The sequence below is a fragment of the Protopterus annectens genome, chromosome 2.part1 (genome assembly GCF_019279795.1).
Source record: "Protopterus annectens isolate FY-2018-M chromosome 2.part1, PAN1.0, whole genome shotgun sequence".
NCBI classification, from domain to species: Eukaryota; Metazoa; Chordata; order Ceratodontiformes; family Protopteridae; genus Protopterus; species Protopterus annectens.
In genome coordinates, this window is record NC_056729.1 from 627,970,834 (window position 1) to 627,988,507 (window position 17,674).

The following is a 17,674-nucleotide window of genomic DNA, read 5'->3' on the forward strand; positions in this document are numbered from 1 at the left end:
CACTTACACTGAGAACAAATCATTTAGAATCTGGCCCCAGTGTTTATAGATAGGCCTTTAAGTCACTTATGCTCAGAGCAAGTCTTTCAGAATATGGGCTGGCTTACACCAGAGTAAGTCAGTTACACACAGAGCAACTCATTTAGAATCTGGCCCAATGAGTCTGAGCAGTAAAAGCTAGAAGACCAATCTTGAAAATCCTTGAGGATCACTAGTTAATTTGTCTGTTTATCTTATCTTAGCTAGTATCTGATAATTTTTATTGAAATGCATACCCTGAAACAAAAATACTAAATAATGTATTTACTTAAAACATCGATTCCAGATTTGCAGCTCTCATACTTTTACCTCTGATAGTGTCAGCTTACTTTGACTGTTAATTTTCACTCCAGTAGCTGACATCTTAGTGTCTACCAAACTATGGCATTTTTTAAAAGATGTCGTGTCACTTGTTTTAGTTTCCCCAGCATTTTCAACTGTTGTGGGCAGTGTCAAATTTGAATTATCTTCCAGTTTTCTGCAAAGAACATCAATGCACTCTGAAACACAGATATGCCATTTACATTCTGAGCTGTACTCACCTTGCAGGTTTTTTGGAAAGAATATAGACACAGACAGATCAAATGTACCAAATACATTCAGAACTGAATTATTTTATTTAACTTATTTTTATTAAGCTATAACATTTGGAAAAATGTGTACAAAACCTAAAAGGAAAAGTTACATTTTGCAAGGCAGTCAGCTGTGTATCTAAACAAAAATACTACTTTCCTATTGCTGTAGTTTTATTGAGTAGTTTGTAAAACTGAACTATATGTGGCCTTTTGGAAATAACATGTTTGTTTTGAGTACACACTTCCCACATACTAACGACCATATTTAGTAAATACACAAGCAATCAACTGAATATTCCAAGTTCTCATGCTGAAGGACTCACTTCTCCAGTTTGCACTACATTGCATTTCTGCACTGCTGAGTCTCTTAAATGGCTAGACGTTGCCTGCTTTTTTGAAGTTTGTTTTCCAGACATTGGCTTCTTGCCACTGAGTACTGGTTCTGAGATGGTCGTGCAGATTTTGAGGTAAGCCTGTGCCTGGGCTGGGAGTCCATCATCAAAAAAATCTGCCACTGAAATTTGAAATGAAAAAAATAATTATTAAATATGCAAGATGTAAACATACTTGTAAAATTAAATAAATAAATACATGAATAAACAAATATTCATTATTTGAGATGCAAGCAATGGGAATTTCTGTCAAGTGATTTTTTTGTAATATATAGCTTGTAATTTAACTTTTTTCAAATAAACATGTTGTGTAACATCTTAAATACTTGTTAAATACTTGAAGATTATGCATCTCATCTCAGTGCTCTTACATTGAATAAGAAATGTTTAATTCAATTATACCCACCACAAACAACAGTAAGAAACCTGAACAAGCATGTTTTTTGATGGTCAACAACCTTCTGAAATTTTAACTTACAAAGTATGAACTAGGATTAGTTGCCTACACTGAATAATACAAACAAACAGTTATATGATCATTGTAAATACAGAAAGCTCAGCTAAGTAGCACATGTAGACTACAAGTGGTTTTGTCCTGGTAACTGGTATATGATTGGCACTGGAATGTAGATGTCCATCACTTATAAAACATCAAAATAGATACAATGTATAGAGGGACTATAGCTGGTTTTATAGCATGGAAGGGCACATGCAGTAATGATCTCTACATCTATAGTATGCCACAGAATATCTCTTTCTCTCTCTCTCTCTCTCTCTCTCTCTCTCTCTATATATATATATATAAAATACATATATATTTATATTTATATCTATCTATCTATATCTATATTTGTGTAATATATATATATATATATATATATATATATATATATATATATATATATATATATAAATATATATACACACACATATATATATATATATATATATATATATATATATATATATATATATATATATATATATATATATATATGTGTGTGTGTGTGTGTGTGTGCTGAAAAGATATGCATTATAGCTGTGTGCAGGGAAAAAAAAACAAGCAGCTAAGATGAACTTGTAGTGGAATATATGAACACTTCAGAATGATTTTCTGTTTTAAGATTTGCACGCACTGCAGGCTTCACTGTGTACTGTGCATCCCAGGATGTAGTACCATATTATCACCAGTGGGCTGGTTATGACATTGGATGTAGTTCATGGTGGGTACTACAGAATGATTTTAAATTTTAAAATTTGTATCCAGTGCTGGTTACTCTGTGTACAGTGCATCCTAGGATGTAGTACCATATTATCACCTGGAGGTCTTTAACAACATAGGCACAATTGCCACATGCCTGTTATATGCATATCACATTCCAACACAATAACAACAATGCACTGACAACATGCAGTGTTACTGGTATAACAACAGCTCATTCTGAGGCACATAAAAGACATAGGATGGTATGACTTTCAGCAACAGCACCATCAGGTTTGCTGAGTAATACTATCATCATTTGTGCCGCTTTGACCCGAAGTATCATTGTGAAGGTATCATGGTGGACATAAGGATAAAATCAATGCATGAGATAACTGGTACATACTCTGTGACACTGCTCTGCTGAACCCATGTTTTCACAGTTAGCAGCTATGCATACTGACCAGATATGTACAAACACAATTGAGGTTGATGTGGGCATTATGTCTGAAAGTGTCAAGACTTTAGAGGTCTTAAAGAATGTTCCCATACACATCTGTGTACGTTCATAATTATGGCTAACATCTCCTGCTGTCATTAGATTTTATCACATGCCACAGAGAAAGAAAATATCTGTTTTTGGATAAATATCACAACAACATTCAACTAAGGTTATTTATAAATGCCTTGGACTCTACTTTTACCAAAACTGTCTCAACTAAAAAAAATAAGTTTACTTATAGAAAGTTCAGAGCTGCTGTAAGAATTCAGACAAATCAGATAGAGTATTTCAGCTTTGCATTTGATCCAAAATGGCCTGGAAAACTAAAAAAAAACAAGAACAGCTACCTACTTTTCCGTGGCAACAAGATCTCTCAGTTTCTCTCAACCCCTGCCAGCACAGGTATATACAAAGATGCCCTTTTCAAACAGCTTGAGTACAGACTTCTTTTGTCTGCTTCTACCAAAAACTTAATCACTCTTCAAACTATCGCGAATAAAATCTGCTACTTCATATCAAACCTCACTGTTTTTAGGGCCAAGTGGCTGTTGGTACAGGCGAGAGCCAAACTTTTTATTGTTTCTCTTCTTTTCAAACTACTTCATTAAGACTAGCCCCCTTCACCCATGCCTCAAAGCTGCTTGCTGTGTCTATGACCTATAACCTCATAAGTCAAGACACCTTTACAAACACCTTCTTTTAGGGTACATTCTATTTGTCACAGCTTCTCAGTCCATTCTCAAAACTTTGGTAGTCACGTCCTCATGACTTAGTTGAATTCACAGACTATTCCAATTTCAGATCTCATTTCAAGCACTTTCTAAAAAAGTAATATGAATACAATTGTCTGAATACATGACGTCAATTAACTCCTCACCTCCTGCAGTGTATGTCAGTTACAAGAGGCCCCCCCTTTCATCCTCACTTTTCTTACACACTTATTTTCAGCTTTCTGACAACCTATCTGGTAGTTAATTCCTACCTGTTCTAACATAACTCCACAGAATTTAATCCTTCACTTTACATCTAGTATCTTACTAATTTGCAGATGATATCCTACCTATATACAGTTGAATAATGTACACTGAACCCAACTCTCAACTCTTTCTTCTTCTCTCCTTCCTATTAACATATTTTCTTTTTTCTCTTATTATTGTTTCTTCTTATGAAAATCTGTACATATATTTCGCTTTTGAATCAGTTTTTTGACTGCAACAAATATGTAATCCTCTATGTAAATGCAAAGCTTCCTGTATTCCTGTATTAATATATGTTGACCTATGCACATATGCACAGTTGCCTACATTCTTATCTTATATATGATAATGCAATGTTGATGCCCAATTTTCAATTTTCTGTTACTATTTATGTAACCTGGGCTGACCATGCAATTGGTCATTTATGATGAGTGCTCTACCCTATAAGCAAATATAAATAAGTAAGAAAATAAATACATAAACAAGCAACCAAATAAATAAATACATACATAAATAACATTACCAATACCCTTCTTCTTCTAGACATGTCTTATATTATCTCACCTTTCCTATCTTATTCTACTTAATTATTTCACCACTTCTAACTAAACTTTTCATATAGCAGTTCCACTACATACATATTGCACTTTTTCTTCTATTCCTACACTACTGAAATCTTCTAATTATCAGATAACGTTCCATAAATATTATATCCATTTTATCACTACTTCTCTTGTTATGTTTATATAAATTCTATATTAATGTGACAAAGTCTTATGTCGTGCAAATATTAACTCTATTTGTATAAAACTGTATTGACTCAAGTCTCTTGAGAGCAAATAATTGCATTTCTGAACATCAGAATTATTTAGCATTAGAACATTAGATACGTTAGTATCATATTTAGTATTAGAAATTTAGTATTATATCTCTCTTCTACCTTTCAACATTTTCTTTGTTTATTTGCAAATACATTACATCTTCATTAATATTGTGTCATTCTCAATTCACATGAATGTATTTGTAGAGTTTTTCTCCATAAGATTCCACTGAAATATCCTAGTACAAAAAAACCCTCATAAATATATAAATAAATACATTTTAAATTAGTTCTAAATGTTTCAGTTAGGAAGTTACAATCTGAGCCACACCCAACTCCAAGCCTTGTTTTTGCTATATGTATAGAATTCTTCCATCTCTGTTTGCAAAGTATATAGTAGATCTGATTTTGATTTTGGCAATCTAGCATTTTGTCAGACGTGAAGAGTTTTTGCTATGACTGATGAATTATCTTGGTAAGCTCGAATAATGTACAGTGAAACTATCTCAAAGCTCGCTGTTTCTCCTTCTCTCCTTCCTGTTATTCAAAAAATCAGTTTATTGAAATTTGTTGCTATAAGAAAGGCTATTTTAGGCCACACTTCTTTTCATACTCCTAGGTCAAATCTGCTTGCTATTTCAGTTGTGCTTTTCACTAACGACTTTAAGATTCAATGACCAATGATGAATGTACCAAATGTCACAGCAGATCCTTAGAAAATCTATCAGACCCACCCCCCCCCTTCAGAACCTGTACTTGGAAAATAAACTTTTATCACTGCAATGCTGAGTCATTTATATTGCGCTCTGACTGAGATCAAGTTATCATTCTTTGTGTTTTAGCAAAAAACACTTTTATGAAGTATGAGAGCTACTCCATATATTTTGCAAGATTCTTGATCCTAGCAGAAGAGATCATGATTATCTGATGTACAGTATAGATTAGTTCACTTGTTTACAAGATAGCAATAGTTATTCTTGCCATCTCATCTTTACCCACCTAAAGTTTACCTTAGTTCATTATTCTTACATTCTGTGTTCCAGTGGCATATAGTTTCACAACCTTTCAACTTTAATCTGTCCATGTTATAAACTCCAGCTTTACTTATACGTGCCCTTTGCTCTTCTCCAGCAGTATGCTGGAAACCTTCATGCCTGCAGGTCTCAAGTTCCATTCTCATGTTTAATGTGTTTCTGGTTGCATTTGTCCATAGGATTTACATGGTGAAAAAGCTGGAATGGATTGTCATTACCTTCTCCAATGGACCATCCTTTAGCTGACCGCTCTGTCATGACCTATATGAATTCAGTGTCCCTACATAGCTTTACTGAGATACACAAGCCCCTTCATCACAGCAATATTTTGGTCCAGAAAGGGGACCATATATTATATTCCATTTATTGTATTTGAATGAGATTTCTGTTAAACACTAATTGCAAGTAATATAATGTCTACAATTTCAGTACACTCTTCAAAGAGCAGCACTTAATCACTTGGCTGAGGAATGCATTTACAGCATGGCAACCCACTCAGGTAAATAGAACCATAATCTTATTTCTTATTATTTAATATTTACCAAGCTTCTTTAAGATGTAAAGCTTAGCAGTATAATACAGATTTGTGTTGCATGGATGATCCTTGCCTGTTGGAGGTATATGTGAGGATCTCATATGGGCAGTGTATCCTAGGTTGACTGAGCTTTCTGAATTTTAACACAGGCACTTCTGCATACATTGTACACTAACACCCATGCACAGAGCTGTACATATTGTTTATGAATTTCCCCAGCCACTGATTGAGTCTGCCTTAAAAAAGTGTATTAAACTTTCAAATACTATATTGTGGTAAAATGTGAAGCCCTTTCAAATATAGTAAATGATCGACACCCAGTGCTTAATTGTACTCTTCCTGAGATAATCAGGTATCCATTAAGGGGGTCTTCCTGAAATATTCGCTTACCCATTAAGGGAGTGGCATAATTTTGTTGGTCCCCTCCTGACATCACCAGGAAAATTAACAACTGCAAAAAGATAACAGAAAAAAATTAACTATAAAATATAAAATATATTTTCTGACAAAAGTTTCTTGAACAAATCATTGCTACTTTTCTTTGTTTTAATTAATGGATGGGAAAATGGCTTGTGTAGTCATTCTTGGTGAATGTTCAGTGCAAAATGCATGGAATTTGGAATTATAAAAGTCTTCTGTGTTAAAAGCAATATACTTAGTCAATTCTTATTTGACATAATGCTGACTAGAACTAGCCTTCTTAGATTCTGAGTTTACTAAGGCCAGACAATTCAACGAGTCTGCAATCGTATAACTTAGAAATGCAGGCATATGTCCCTGGCATTGTACTCAATTAACTTTGATAATAGTCAGTATTTTTACATCTCAGAAGCAAAACTGCCTAATTTTTCCTCTATTGGTATTATAGTCATTACAGTCTTTGCATACTTCATGCTTGAAGAAGTTCTTATGTTTTTAAAGAAAAGAATGACTTTATTGGATTTTGTTGTTATAGGAAAGGCATGTTTATGATCCAAGATACTCTACATTTTATTTTTGGTCTAATTAGGCTTACATGGTTACACTTTTTGTCATTTCTGGTAATTTAAATATTGCCCAGGTAACACTCTGCAAATGTAGATCTGATCTGTACTCACTTTGAGTAATAAAACCCCACATTCCTCTGAAACAAGTCTGTCCTCACCAGATCCTGTTATTTGAAATGTGGGTCTGATGCTTTAATGTGGAAAGAGCAGTATTGTCCATATTTGTTGTCTCTACCTGTCTATACCTTCATGTTCTTTTCTTTGTAAGACGGTATGTGTCCCTTGTTTACAGAATTTTGTCCGGATAGAAGCTAAACACTGCCATTTTATTGTGTAAGACAATAGCTGAAACAGTAAAGGAGGAGAGAATGCTATTTTTATTCTAATGTATTTGCTATTTTTAAGAAGAATTAAAAATAAACATTATGTCGTGCGCTAAGAAATAACAACTAAAGCAAGTATATGACAGTGATTATTTTCCAAGCCAAAAATGATGGTTTTACATATCTGCATGAAAAATATTTTTCAAAGAATACCTATAATTAATTCCCCATACTCGATTCTGTTGTGTCAATATCCTTTTGTTATACCGTATATGAATTATAAGAAGAAAAGTGATAGCCCAGCAAGCACAAGAGCTTTTGTTTCATTAAGGAATTATAAATAATGACAACCTAGGCTACAAGCTGTTTCCCTGGTAACCAATCCCACTTAGCCTTTCAATATAAGGACTCTAGATCCTGAGTTGTTTGCTGAGTAATGTACTCTCTGTTCTTTAAACAACAAAAGGAAATTCAGGGAAACTGAAAAGCAAGGAAAAACTACATTATATATGTTTCCATACCAGGTCAGCATATGAGCATTACAGCTATTCTTAAGGATGCTTGCTCCTAATTCTAAACATTTAAAACATTTTTATCTCTAGTGTAGTATTCAGTGACATTTTCAATAACTTAACTATGAACATGTTAGGGTTTCCTCTGTGAATGGCTACATATTAAAAAAGTATATCTGTTTTGTTCTATTGTCCGGCTTAGAGTCTGGATCCGGCTTACCTTTACAGGCAGCTAAAGATACAGCACACTAAATGCATCCATTTCTAATTTTTTGTTGTTGTTGCCTTTTGTTTTTAAAACAGTTTTTATCATGCAAATTAATTTGACACTAGAATATTAATTTTAATTTGTATCAGTACAAAGTTAATTTTACTTTATATGACATGCTGTGTCTTCTGGAGTATTATAGTGAAAAGCAATTCTAGTGTGCATTATTATTTTTGCAATTGTAGCTAGGAAAGAAATGCTCTGTGTGTGTGGCATGATCTTAATATAAGATAAGCTGCTTCAGCGAACTGATGCGTAACATAAGTATGTAAAACTGAGGACAGGATGATGTTTCCCTTTTTTAACTCAGGGCTGCCAGTGCTCTAAGATATCAGAAATGACCTACTCTGCTTGTGTTATCTCTTTAAGGGTGGTGTTCATAGTTCAGGGTTCGGAATATGCCTAACTGTTATCTATGAGCAGCACTGCTAGCTGTATATGTAAATAAGCTCAGTGTAGGTCATTTTGGATGAATTAAGAGCACTATGTTTTATGGCAAAAGCTTAAGTATGCAAAACTAAACATTAAGAACTTGTGAATTAGTAAGTAAACGCCTGAGGCTTCATATTACTTCATATGTTCTTGATTATTGCATCCAAGCTTGGCTAATCAGAGTCATGCTTGAAACATATAAGGCAAACAGTGGACTGCACAACTTTTATAATTAAAATAAAAAAAATATTTATCATGTTTTATATGGAGGTATCCTTGTGTGGACATTTTGATGGTTTTATTAAAGAATAGAAAGGGAGAGGGAGGAAAGAATGAAAAGGGGGAGACAAACAAAGGGGAACACAGAAGGAAAACATCAGGAGGGTTTGTGCTGGAGGAGGTGGTAGAGGAGGGACATCATATTTTTGTTTGAGGATAGACCCTTAGCTTAGTTTTTGGTGTCATTCAAATGGGATCTACTTTCTGTCAGCCTGGGATGACATGGTCGACAAACCTTGCTGCTTTGCCAGAGATAGTTTGCAGCTGGTACCACTAGGCTTTTGGCTGCTGGAAAGGATCTTGCATCCCCCATAGTGCCTTTTTTAGGCAAGGTCTCAAAAACAAAATTGCCATTGTGAAAACTGCCAACCATAACAAAATAAGGGTAATGCTGCTAAATGCTAAGAACTTAAACCAAAAACTGCACACCCTGAAAGCACTTCTATCACTGGAAAATGTAGATGTCTGTGCAGTCATAGAAACCTGGTTCAAGGCCTCAGAGAGTACCCTGACCTTGCAAAGTTACAATGCCTTCCACACCTTCAGACCACGAAGCGAACATGTAAGAACTAAAGGAGGCAGTGTATCTATCTATATTAGAGATAAATTCACCTCACAGCTAGTTAGACTGGATAACACCATGGAGTTACACCATGTTCAGATTACTATGGATAAGACCCTCAATACACCTGCTGACTAGTTAGACTTGACAACTCCATGGAGTTATTCCATGATCAGATTACTGTAGGTAAGATCCCCATTCAAGTCATAGCAAGTTATAAATCCCCCTCCATGGATCATGATGTGCATGAGGCCTACTTGACCAAGCTGGAGTAAATGTAAATATTGCCAAGCACTGTGGTCATGGAGGATTTCAAGTACCCCACCATCAACTGTGAATCCTACTCTAGCCCTAACTCACTAGCTCAAAAGTTTCTTGATTTTGTTAACTCAAATGCCCTGGAACAAATTGTTCAAAACCCCACAAAAGGAACAAACATATTAGATCCACTCCTCACTAACATGACAAACAAATGCACCACAGCAACTGTCGGATCCTCATTAGTTAAATCTGACAACAAATCAGTCAGCTTCAAACTGGCACTAACACCAGAATTAGCAAAGGGTGAAATCAGACTAAAAAACTTCACCAAAGCAAACAATACCTTCTTAGGGGATGGTATAAAAGCATTCCAAGCCCCACCCCCAGCTGGAAGTGGTAATTACACCAAAGCTTATACTAAAGCCCTATACAATCACTTGTATAAGTGTATAAACTCAGATGTTCCAGATAGAGAATCAAAGCCAGAGCTCCAAGTAAAAAAAAAGCCACCCTGGTGGAAATCCAGCATCAACAAAATTTACAACAAATGTAAAAAAAGTTGCTGTCTAAGAAAACGAAGGCAAGGCCACAACAATGGAAAAGCACCCTCCTCAGCCTTACCAGGCAAATAAGACAACGTCAAATCCATTTAAGGGTAACTTTGAGAAAACTTAGCAATCACAGCCAGGGATAATCATAAGGTCTTTTACAGCTATGTACATAGCTTAAAAGGTAGGAAACAAGCATATGTCGAACTAGTGACTAACAGTATCACACACATTGGTCCTGCAGAGATAGCATACCTGCTAGCAGACATAGTTGGTGAAAATTTCACTCCCTTACCCACTCCAAACTTATTACAAACCTTGCCCCCAACCCTCCCCTCTCTATACATCTGAAGTGCATGCATTAAAGCCTTGTCTAAGGTAAAAAAAAACATCCTCTGTGGGATAGACAGCATGCCAGGCTGTCTTCTAAACAAACTAAAACACAAACTAGCATCGCCATTAAGTACACTATTCAATCACAGCCTAACCACTGGCTTTGTTCTTGCAGAATTGAGAACAGTAATAGTCATTCCTCTCCACAAACGTAGCTTAGCAACACACCCAGGGAATTATAGACACATAAGTCTGACCAGCTCATATATAAAACCATGGAACGTATCATCATGGACCTTATAAATAGACATAGGCATCTCCAAACCCTGGATTGGACCCAATTCAGCTTCATCAAGGGAAGATCCTGCCTGTTAAATCTTTGAAAATATGACCAGGGCCATTGATGAGGACAAATCTGTGAACACAGCATACCTCAACTTGGCAAAGGCCTTTGACACAATCTCACACTCAGGCATTACTGATAACTTTAGCAAATTGAATGTAACCCCCTTTGTTGTAAGATGGTTTGCCAACTGGATCACAAACCAGTCACACACTATCAAAGTGGGTGACTCCACATCAGCCATTAGACCTGTCACCAGCGGGGTGCCACAAGGGTCAGTGTTGGCCTCCCTGCTGTTTGGTGTATGCTTGTCAGAAGTTCAGACCAAAACTAACGGACTTACCATGCTGCTTCGCAAGGGAAGGCTTGCACCTGTCACCCCTGGGCTTCCGGATATTGGCAAAGGCTCTTGCCACCCCCATAGTGCCTTTTTTAGGCAAGGCTCAAATGATAAACCTACCTCCCTAGAAAACAAAATGGAAGAAACTAAGGGTAATACTGCTCAATGCCAGAAGTCTAAACCTCAAGATGCACGCCCTCGAAGCCCTCCTCAGTATGGAGAACATCGATGTCTGTGCTGTGACTGAAACCTGGTTCAAGGCTCCTGAGAGCACCCCAGCACTATCAGGTTATACCTCATATCATGCTTTTCGCCCCAAAACTTGGATCGAACCACAAAAGGAGGGGAGTATCCATATTCATAAAGGATACCCACACCTCCAGGTTAGTGGCAACGCACGAAGCATCGGAGACCATCCAGGTGCAATTAACCATAGGCAAAACTGCCCTACAGTTTGTAGCATGCTACAGACCACCTTCTCAAACTCAGGAAACCCACACAGCCTTCCTGAAGACACTGGAAAATATGAATGTCTCTCCAAACACCATCATATTGGGTGACTTCAACTACCCAAACATAGACTGGGAACATTACTCAAGCCCCAACACCCTAGCCCAAAGGTTCCTGGAGTTCATAAACTCAAATGCTATGGAACAACTAGTCACCATTCCCACAAGAGGAGAAAATATACTAGACCTGATCATCACAAACATGGGGACAAAATGCTCCACACTGGAAGTATATCCCTCATTGGTGAGATCAGACCATAAATTAATCTCATTGGAGATCCACATCCCGCCCCACCCCCAGCAAAAAGACCACAGTGAAGAACTTCTCAAAAGCAAACTTCACACTTCTTAAGACTGGAGTGGTATCCTTCAAGGCCCCGAGCCAGTGGAAACCACAACCCACTCTGCTGAAACCCTTACAAATGCCTTCTATGAACACCTCCAGGAATGTATGGATCAAGCAATCCCTAATAAAATCAAGACCCTTTCCACCAAAGGCAGGCGCCTGTCTGGTGGACCCCAGCCATAAACAAACTCTACAACAAGAGGAGAAAGCTACTACATGACAGAGCAAAATCCCTAAAAGGGAAGGCATCTCTGATCAATACTAGCAAAAAACTACGATCACTCATAAAATCACCCAAGGCCAACTTTGAGAGAAAAATCGCTAATGACACAAAAGACAATCATAAGGCCTTCTTTAGCTATGTTAGAAACCTGTGTGGAAACACCCAGATATGCTCAGAATTAGTCCAAAATGATAAAAAAATCACTGAACCCACAGACATTGCCAACATACTGGCAGACAGGTTCAGTGCAAATTTCTCCCCTCCCTCCCCCCCAAAAGGAGAAATATCTATCCCACCAGAGTCTAGCCTCCCAAACATCTCAGATGCCCAGGTGAGAGCTGCTCTCTCTAAAGCAAAAAAACACAGCATCAATGGGACCGGACGGTGTCCCCGACTGTGTGCTACATGAACTCAATGAGGAACTAAACCCACACATAAGGTTGCTGTTTAATCTTAGCCTTACTACAGGATACATACCCAAAGAATGGCGTACAGCAACTGTGGTCCCACTCCACAAAGGCGGTGCTTCTACGGACCCTGGAAATTACCGCCCCATAAGCTTGATGAGCCTTGTCTGCAAAGCTATGGAGAGGATCATAATGGAACTCATAAATAAAGACATTGGGGACCTACAGACACTGGATCCTACCCAATTTGGCTTTGTCAAGGGCAGATCCTGCCTCTTGAACTTGGTTGATTTTTTTGAAACAGTCACTAAGGCCATTGATGAGGGTAAGGCAGTTCACACAGCCTACCTTGACCTAGCAAAAGCCTTCGACACAATACCCCACTCGGGCATCATAGAAAAGCTCACCAGCTTAGATGTAAACCCATATGTCACAAGATGGGTTGCAAACTGGCTCAAGAACAGAACACACAGGGTTAGAGTTGCTGGTGCCATGTCAGACTCTAAGCCAGTTACAAGTGGTGTCCCACAGGGCTCAGTCCTGGGCCCCTCTTTTGGGCATTTATTTTTCTGAAGTGCAGGCAAACATAGGGGGATTGTGGCTGATAAAATGTGCAGATGACTGCAAACTGGGCACCATAATTGACACTCATTCAGACACAGACATCCTCCAGAGAGGTCTCATAGAAATGGATAACTGGTGCCAGAACCATGGCCTTAAGCTAAATGCCATAAAATGTATAGTCCTACCCTTTGGGAAAAACAAGGTAACCCCTAATTACCACATAGGTGGTAATCCATTAAACACAGAAGAAGTTATCAGGGACCTGGGGACCCAAGTTGACAGTAAGCTGTCATTTGAGACTCAGATTGGCAAAGTGGTTAGGAAGACCTTCTACATAGCCCACCTGATCATGAAGGGATTCACATCCAGATCAGGAGAGGTCATTGTACCCCTGTATTCTTCACTTATCAGGCCAATGATTGAGTACAATGCCCCATTGGGAATGTACCTTACCCGACACCTGCAGCAGTAGGAAAGACCCCAAAAGTTCCTCACCAAAAGGATAAAGGGCTCAAACATATGTCATATGCTGCCCGACTGAAGAAACTCCAGCTCTATTCAGTGGCATGCCGCCTCCTCAGAGGTGATCTGTGCCTGCCATAGAAGGCCATGTCCGACCCGGCATTAATAGACATGCTCCACCTCAAAAATCCAAATCCCACCAGAGCCACGAGAGCAAGAGACTTAAACCTCAACACGGATAAAAATAGGGCATGCTGGAGGGACAGATTCATCACCCAGAGACTCCCTACACTATGGAACAGAATCCCAGTCCATGTGAGGCAGAGCCCCTCACTGACTCTGTTCAAGAGAAATCTTGACGAGTGGATGGGAGATTGTAGGTTTACCCCGGGAATCATCTCTGTGTCACTGCTGGACAGAGGCACAGCAAACTAATGGGTATAGTATTCTCATCCTAAGGAGTGGTGAAAGCCACACACACTCTGGCTAGGCTTATAAATGCCCTAGGGCAGATAGACTAGTATGAACCTATGAACCTATGAACTTACAGGGGATAGCGCCCACAACCCTCCTGGACATGGACAGTCATTAATAAATATAATCTTGGGTATTGACTAGAGTATCTATGGTATTACATTGGGATGAAATGGCTAGGCTTGAAATGACCTCTGGGTTGATAGCCTAGTAAGCTCCTATGATTCTATGACTCCCTATTTTTTAAGTGCGTATTTATGATAGGGTAGTGTAGGTGGGCAAAAGGTAAGAAGGTAAATGCAAAGGAGAAGGAAATAAAGGCTGATGAAGAGATGGTGCAGGAGTTCCCAGTCTAAAAGACCTCAAATGCTTCCACTGCCAGATAGTGGTGCAGTGTATGTAGGACCCCAATGTTGAGGGGTGGTGAAGTGGTTGGCACCAACTGGGATAGCATGTCTTGAACGTGCTGAACAGAGGCTTTGACTGGCTAAATCCATCTTTCCACTGTCTACTCCAGTACATTATCTACCAAGTTCTGAAGCCCCCTTTCAGTGAGGCTTGCCAGGCTGCCACATGCTCGGGTGCCTGCTGGACCAGTGCCACTGCCAAACCCTGTGAGGATGTCTCTGGAAGGGCAAATGTTGAACGCTCACTAATGTGGGAGGTTAAATTGGGGATAAAAAAAAATAATAAAGGAGAAAGCAATATATAATTAAAATAATAAAAACAGAGAAAAAAAGGTGCTGGGGCAAAAGAGAAAGTGCATAATAAATCCACATATTATGTTACATGGCATTTAATTTCTTAAAACAATTTTACATAACTCTTTATTGAAGTACAATGTTTGCATGGTAAGTACTTATACATACAGTAGAGATAATCATTGGGAAGTGCTTATGTGTACTTGGGAGAAAGGATATGAAAAGTGCTTGTGCATACATCAGATGAATTCATATGGGAAGTGCTTACGAGTACTTGGAAGGACAGTGTGTTCCACTAAAGTTGTATACATGTTTCTATGTCCGATGTCCAATACAGTACTAAAAACGCCCTTTCTAAATATTGAAAATAATCACCTAAAGACAAAATAATGTGGTTTATCTGTTAAAGTTGCTTGCAGTAATGTAATGAATTCACTGCAGTTCTTTCAGCTAGAATGCTGTATAAATATTCACTTATAACCATTAAAGAAAGCAGTTTATGTTAAACTACTGCAGTTATACACTAACATATCTCTCACTCTTGTTTACAGTAATGTAATGATATTACTGCATGTATTTATACTAAGTGGTGCATACCTTTTATGCAAATTGAAAAAAATAGTTTAAGAGAGAGCACTGCAGTTATATACTGGCATATAGTATGTGTCAGTCTTGGCATCAATAATGTAATGAATGCCCTCTTCTAATTAAGAAAGGTTAATTAAATAAATCTATCTTTATATCTATCTATCTATCTATCTATCTATCTATCTATCTATCTATCTGTCTGTCTGTCTATGTATCTACCTAACTAAATGCGCGCGCACACACACACACACACACACACACACACACACACACACACACACACACACACACACACACACACTCACACACAAGGAACAACTTGGCCACCATGGTGAACTTTGCCCTCTCTTCAGTGTAGTGCAATCTCAGAGTTGGCATATTTAAGTAGGGAGGGTGTGGGAGGTAAAGCCCTCCACTTTGGTGGGTTTACTTTTACTCCATTTAGTTTTTTTTTTCCCTGGTGGCCAAGTGGTTCCTTTCACAGGGAAAGGATTTTGGCAGCCCATGCTTTCGGGTAAATGCAGTTTTGGAGAAGTAGAGTCGGCTAAGTAAAATTTGACGAAACGTAATTTCATTCATACAAGGTAGTCCCATATATATATATATATATATATATATATATATATATATATATATATATATATATATATATATATATATATATATATATATATATATATATATATATATATATATATATGTATATATATATATATATATATATATATATAGACAGACAGATATTGTTCTATTGTGTATGATCAAACTGATTTAATGTCAAATTGAAAGCACACTGGCAAAAAAGTTTAAACATACACAACACTGAAAACAAAAAAAATATTGAATGTAATAAAATCAAGAAAGGAAAACTGTTTCCTCTCCCAAAATTAACACTAACCCTCCCACATAACATTAGCCTCAAATACGTCTAAATAGTTGCAGTGTTGGGGGAAGGTTTTTATGAAGGTAAGGTGTAGGGTTATGGTTAAGGGAAGGGGCAGCATTAGGATTAGGGTTAACACCCATTACTAAAGAGGGAAGGGGGCTCAACCCTGACCCTAATATACACAAACTCGGACATAAGCATTTGATAAGATGCAGAGGACTTATATAAATATATATATATATATATATATATATATATATATATATATATATATATATATATATATATAAATGCATAGCTCTATATCTATAATTATATTTATATTTAGTTATAATTCTATATCTCTCTCACTATATAGATCTCTCTCTCTCTCTCTCTGTGTGTATATATATATATATATAGATATATATATATATATATATACAGATATATAGACAGTTGATAAAGATATATCTATATGATCTGTCTTCCTCTCTCTCTCTTTCTCTCGCTATATATATATATATATATATATATATATATATATATATATATATATATATATATATAGACAGACAGATAGATAGATAGATAGATAGATAGATAGATACACATATACCTATAGAGGTTCATAGGTTCATAGGTAGGTACTAGGCTATCCGCCCAAGGGCCTACGTAATCCCAGCCAACAAGGTTCCCTAGCTTATGCCACCCAAGAAAGCTATTTTCCTGTGTCACTGTCGAGCAGAGACACAGAAGTGATCCCCGGGGTGTATTTCCTATTTCCCATCCATTCATCAAGATTTTTCTTGAAGAGTGCTAATGAAGAACTTTGCTTGACATAGATGGGTAGCCTGTTCCAGAGTATGGGAAGTCTCTGGGACAGGAATCTATCCCTCCAGTATGTCCTGTTTATTGTTTTGACAAGGTTTAGGTCCCTAGAGCATGTAGCTCGGAGGTATTGGGATTTCTTTAGGTGTAGCATGTCCAGCAGCTCTGGGTTTGACATAGCTTTATATGTTAGGCAGAGATTACCTCGAAGTAGGCAATATGCTACAGAGTAAAGCTGGAGTATTTTGAGGCAGTCAGTGTAGGGCATTTGTTTGAGGCCAGTAATCCTCTTTGTGAGGTACTTCTGTGGCCTTTCCAGCTACTGCAGATGTCTTGTGAGGTACATTCCATAAGGGACGTTGTACTCTATAATGGGTCTAACGAGTGTCGAGTAGAAGGGAACAATGACCTCTTTTTTCCTGTATGAGAACCCTTTTATGAT

At 37.4% G+C, this 17,674-nt stretch overlaps 1 protein-coding gene across 1 annotated transcript in view; it reads right to left on the minus strand.

Moving 5' to 3' along the window:
* Positions 1 to 624: 624 nt before the first annotated feature.
* The window catches only part of LOC122794167 (brain and acute leukemia cytoplasmic protein-like), a 119,766-nt gene continuing 102,716 nt past the window's right edge, over positions 625 to 17,674 (minus strand). The window contains exon 3 of the mRNA XM_044062371.1: positions 625 to 1,128. Coding sequence (XP_043918306.1) covers positions 920 to 1,128 — 209 coding nt within the window. The 3' untranslated portion in view covers positions 625 to 919. The remainder of the gene's footprint in view (positions 1,129 to 17,674) is intronic.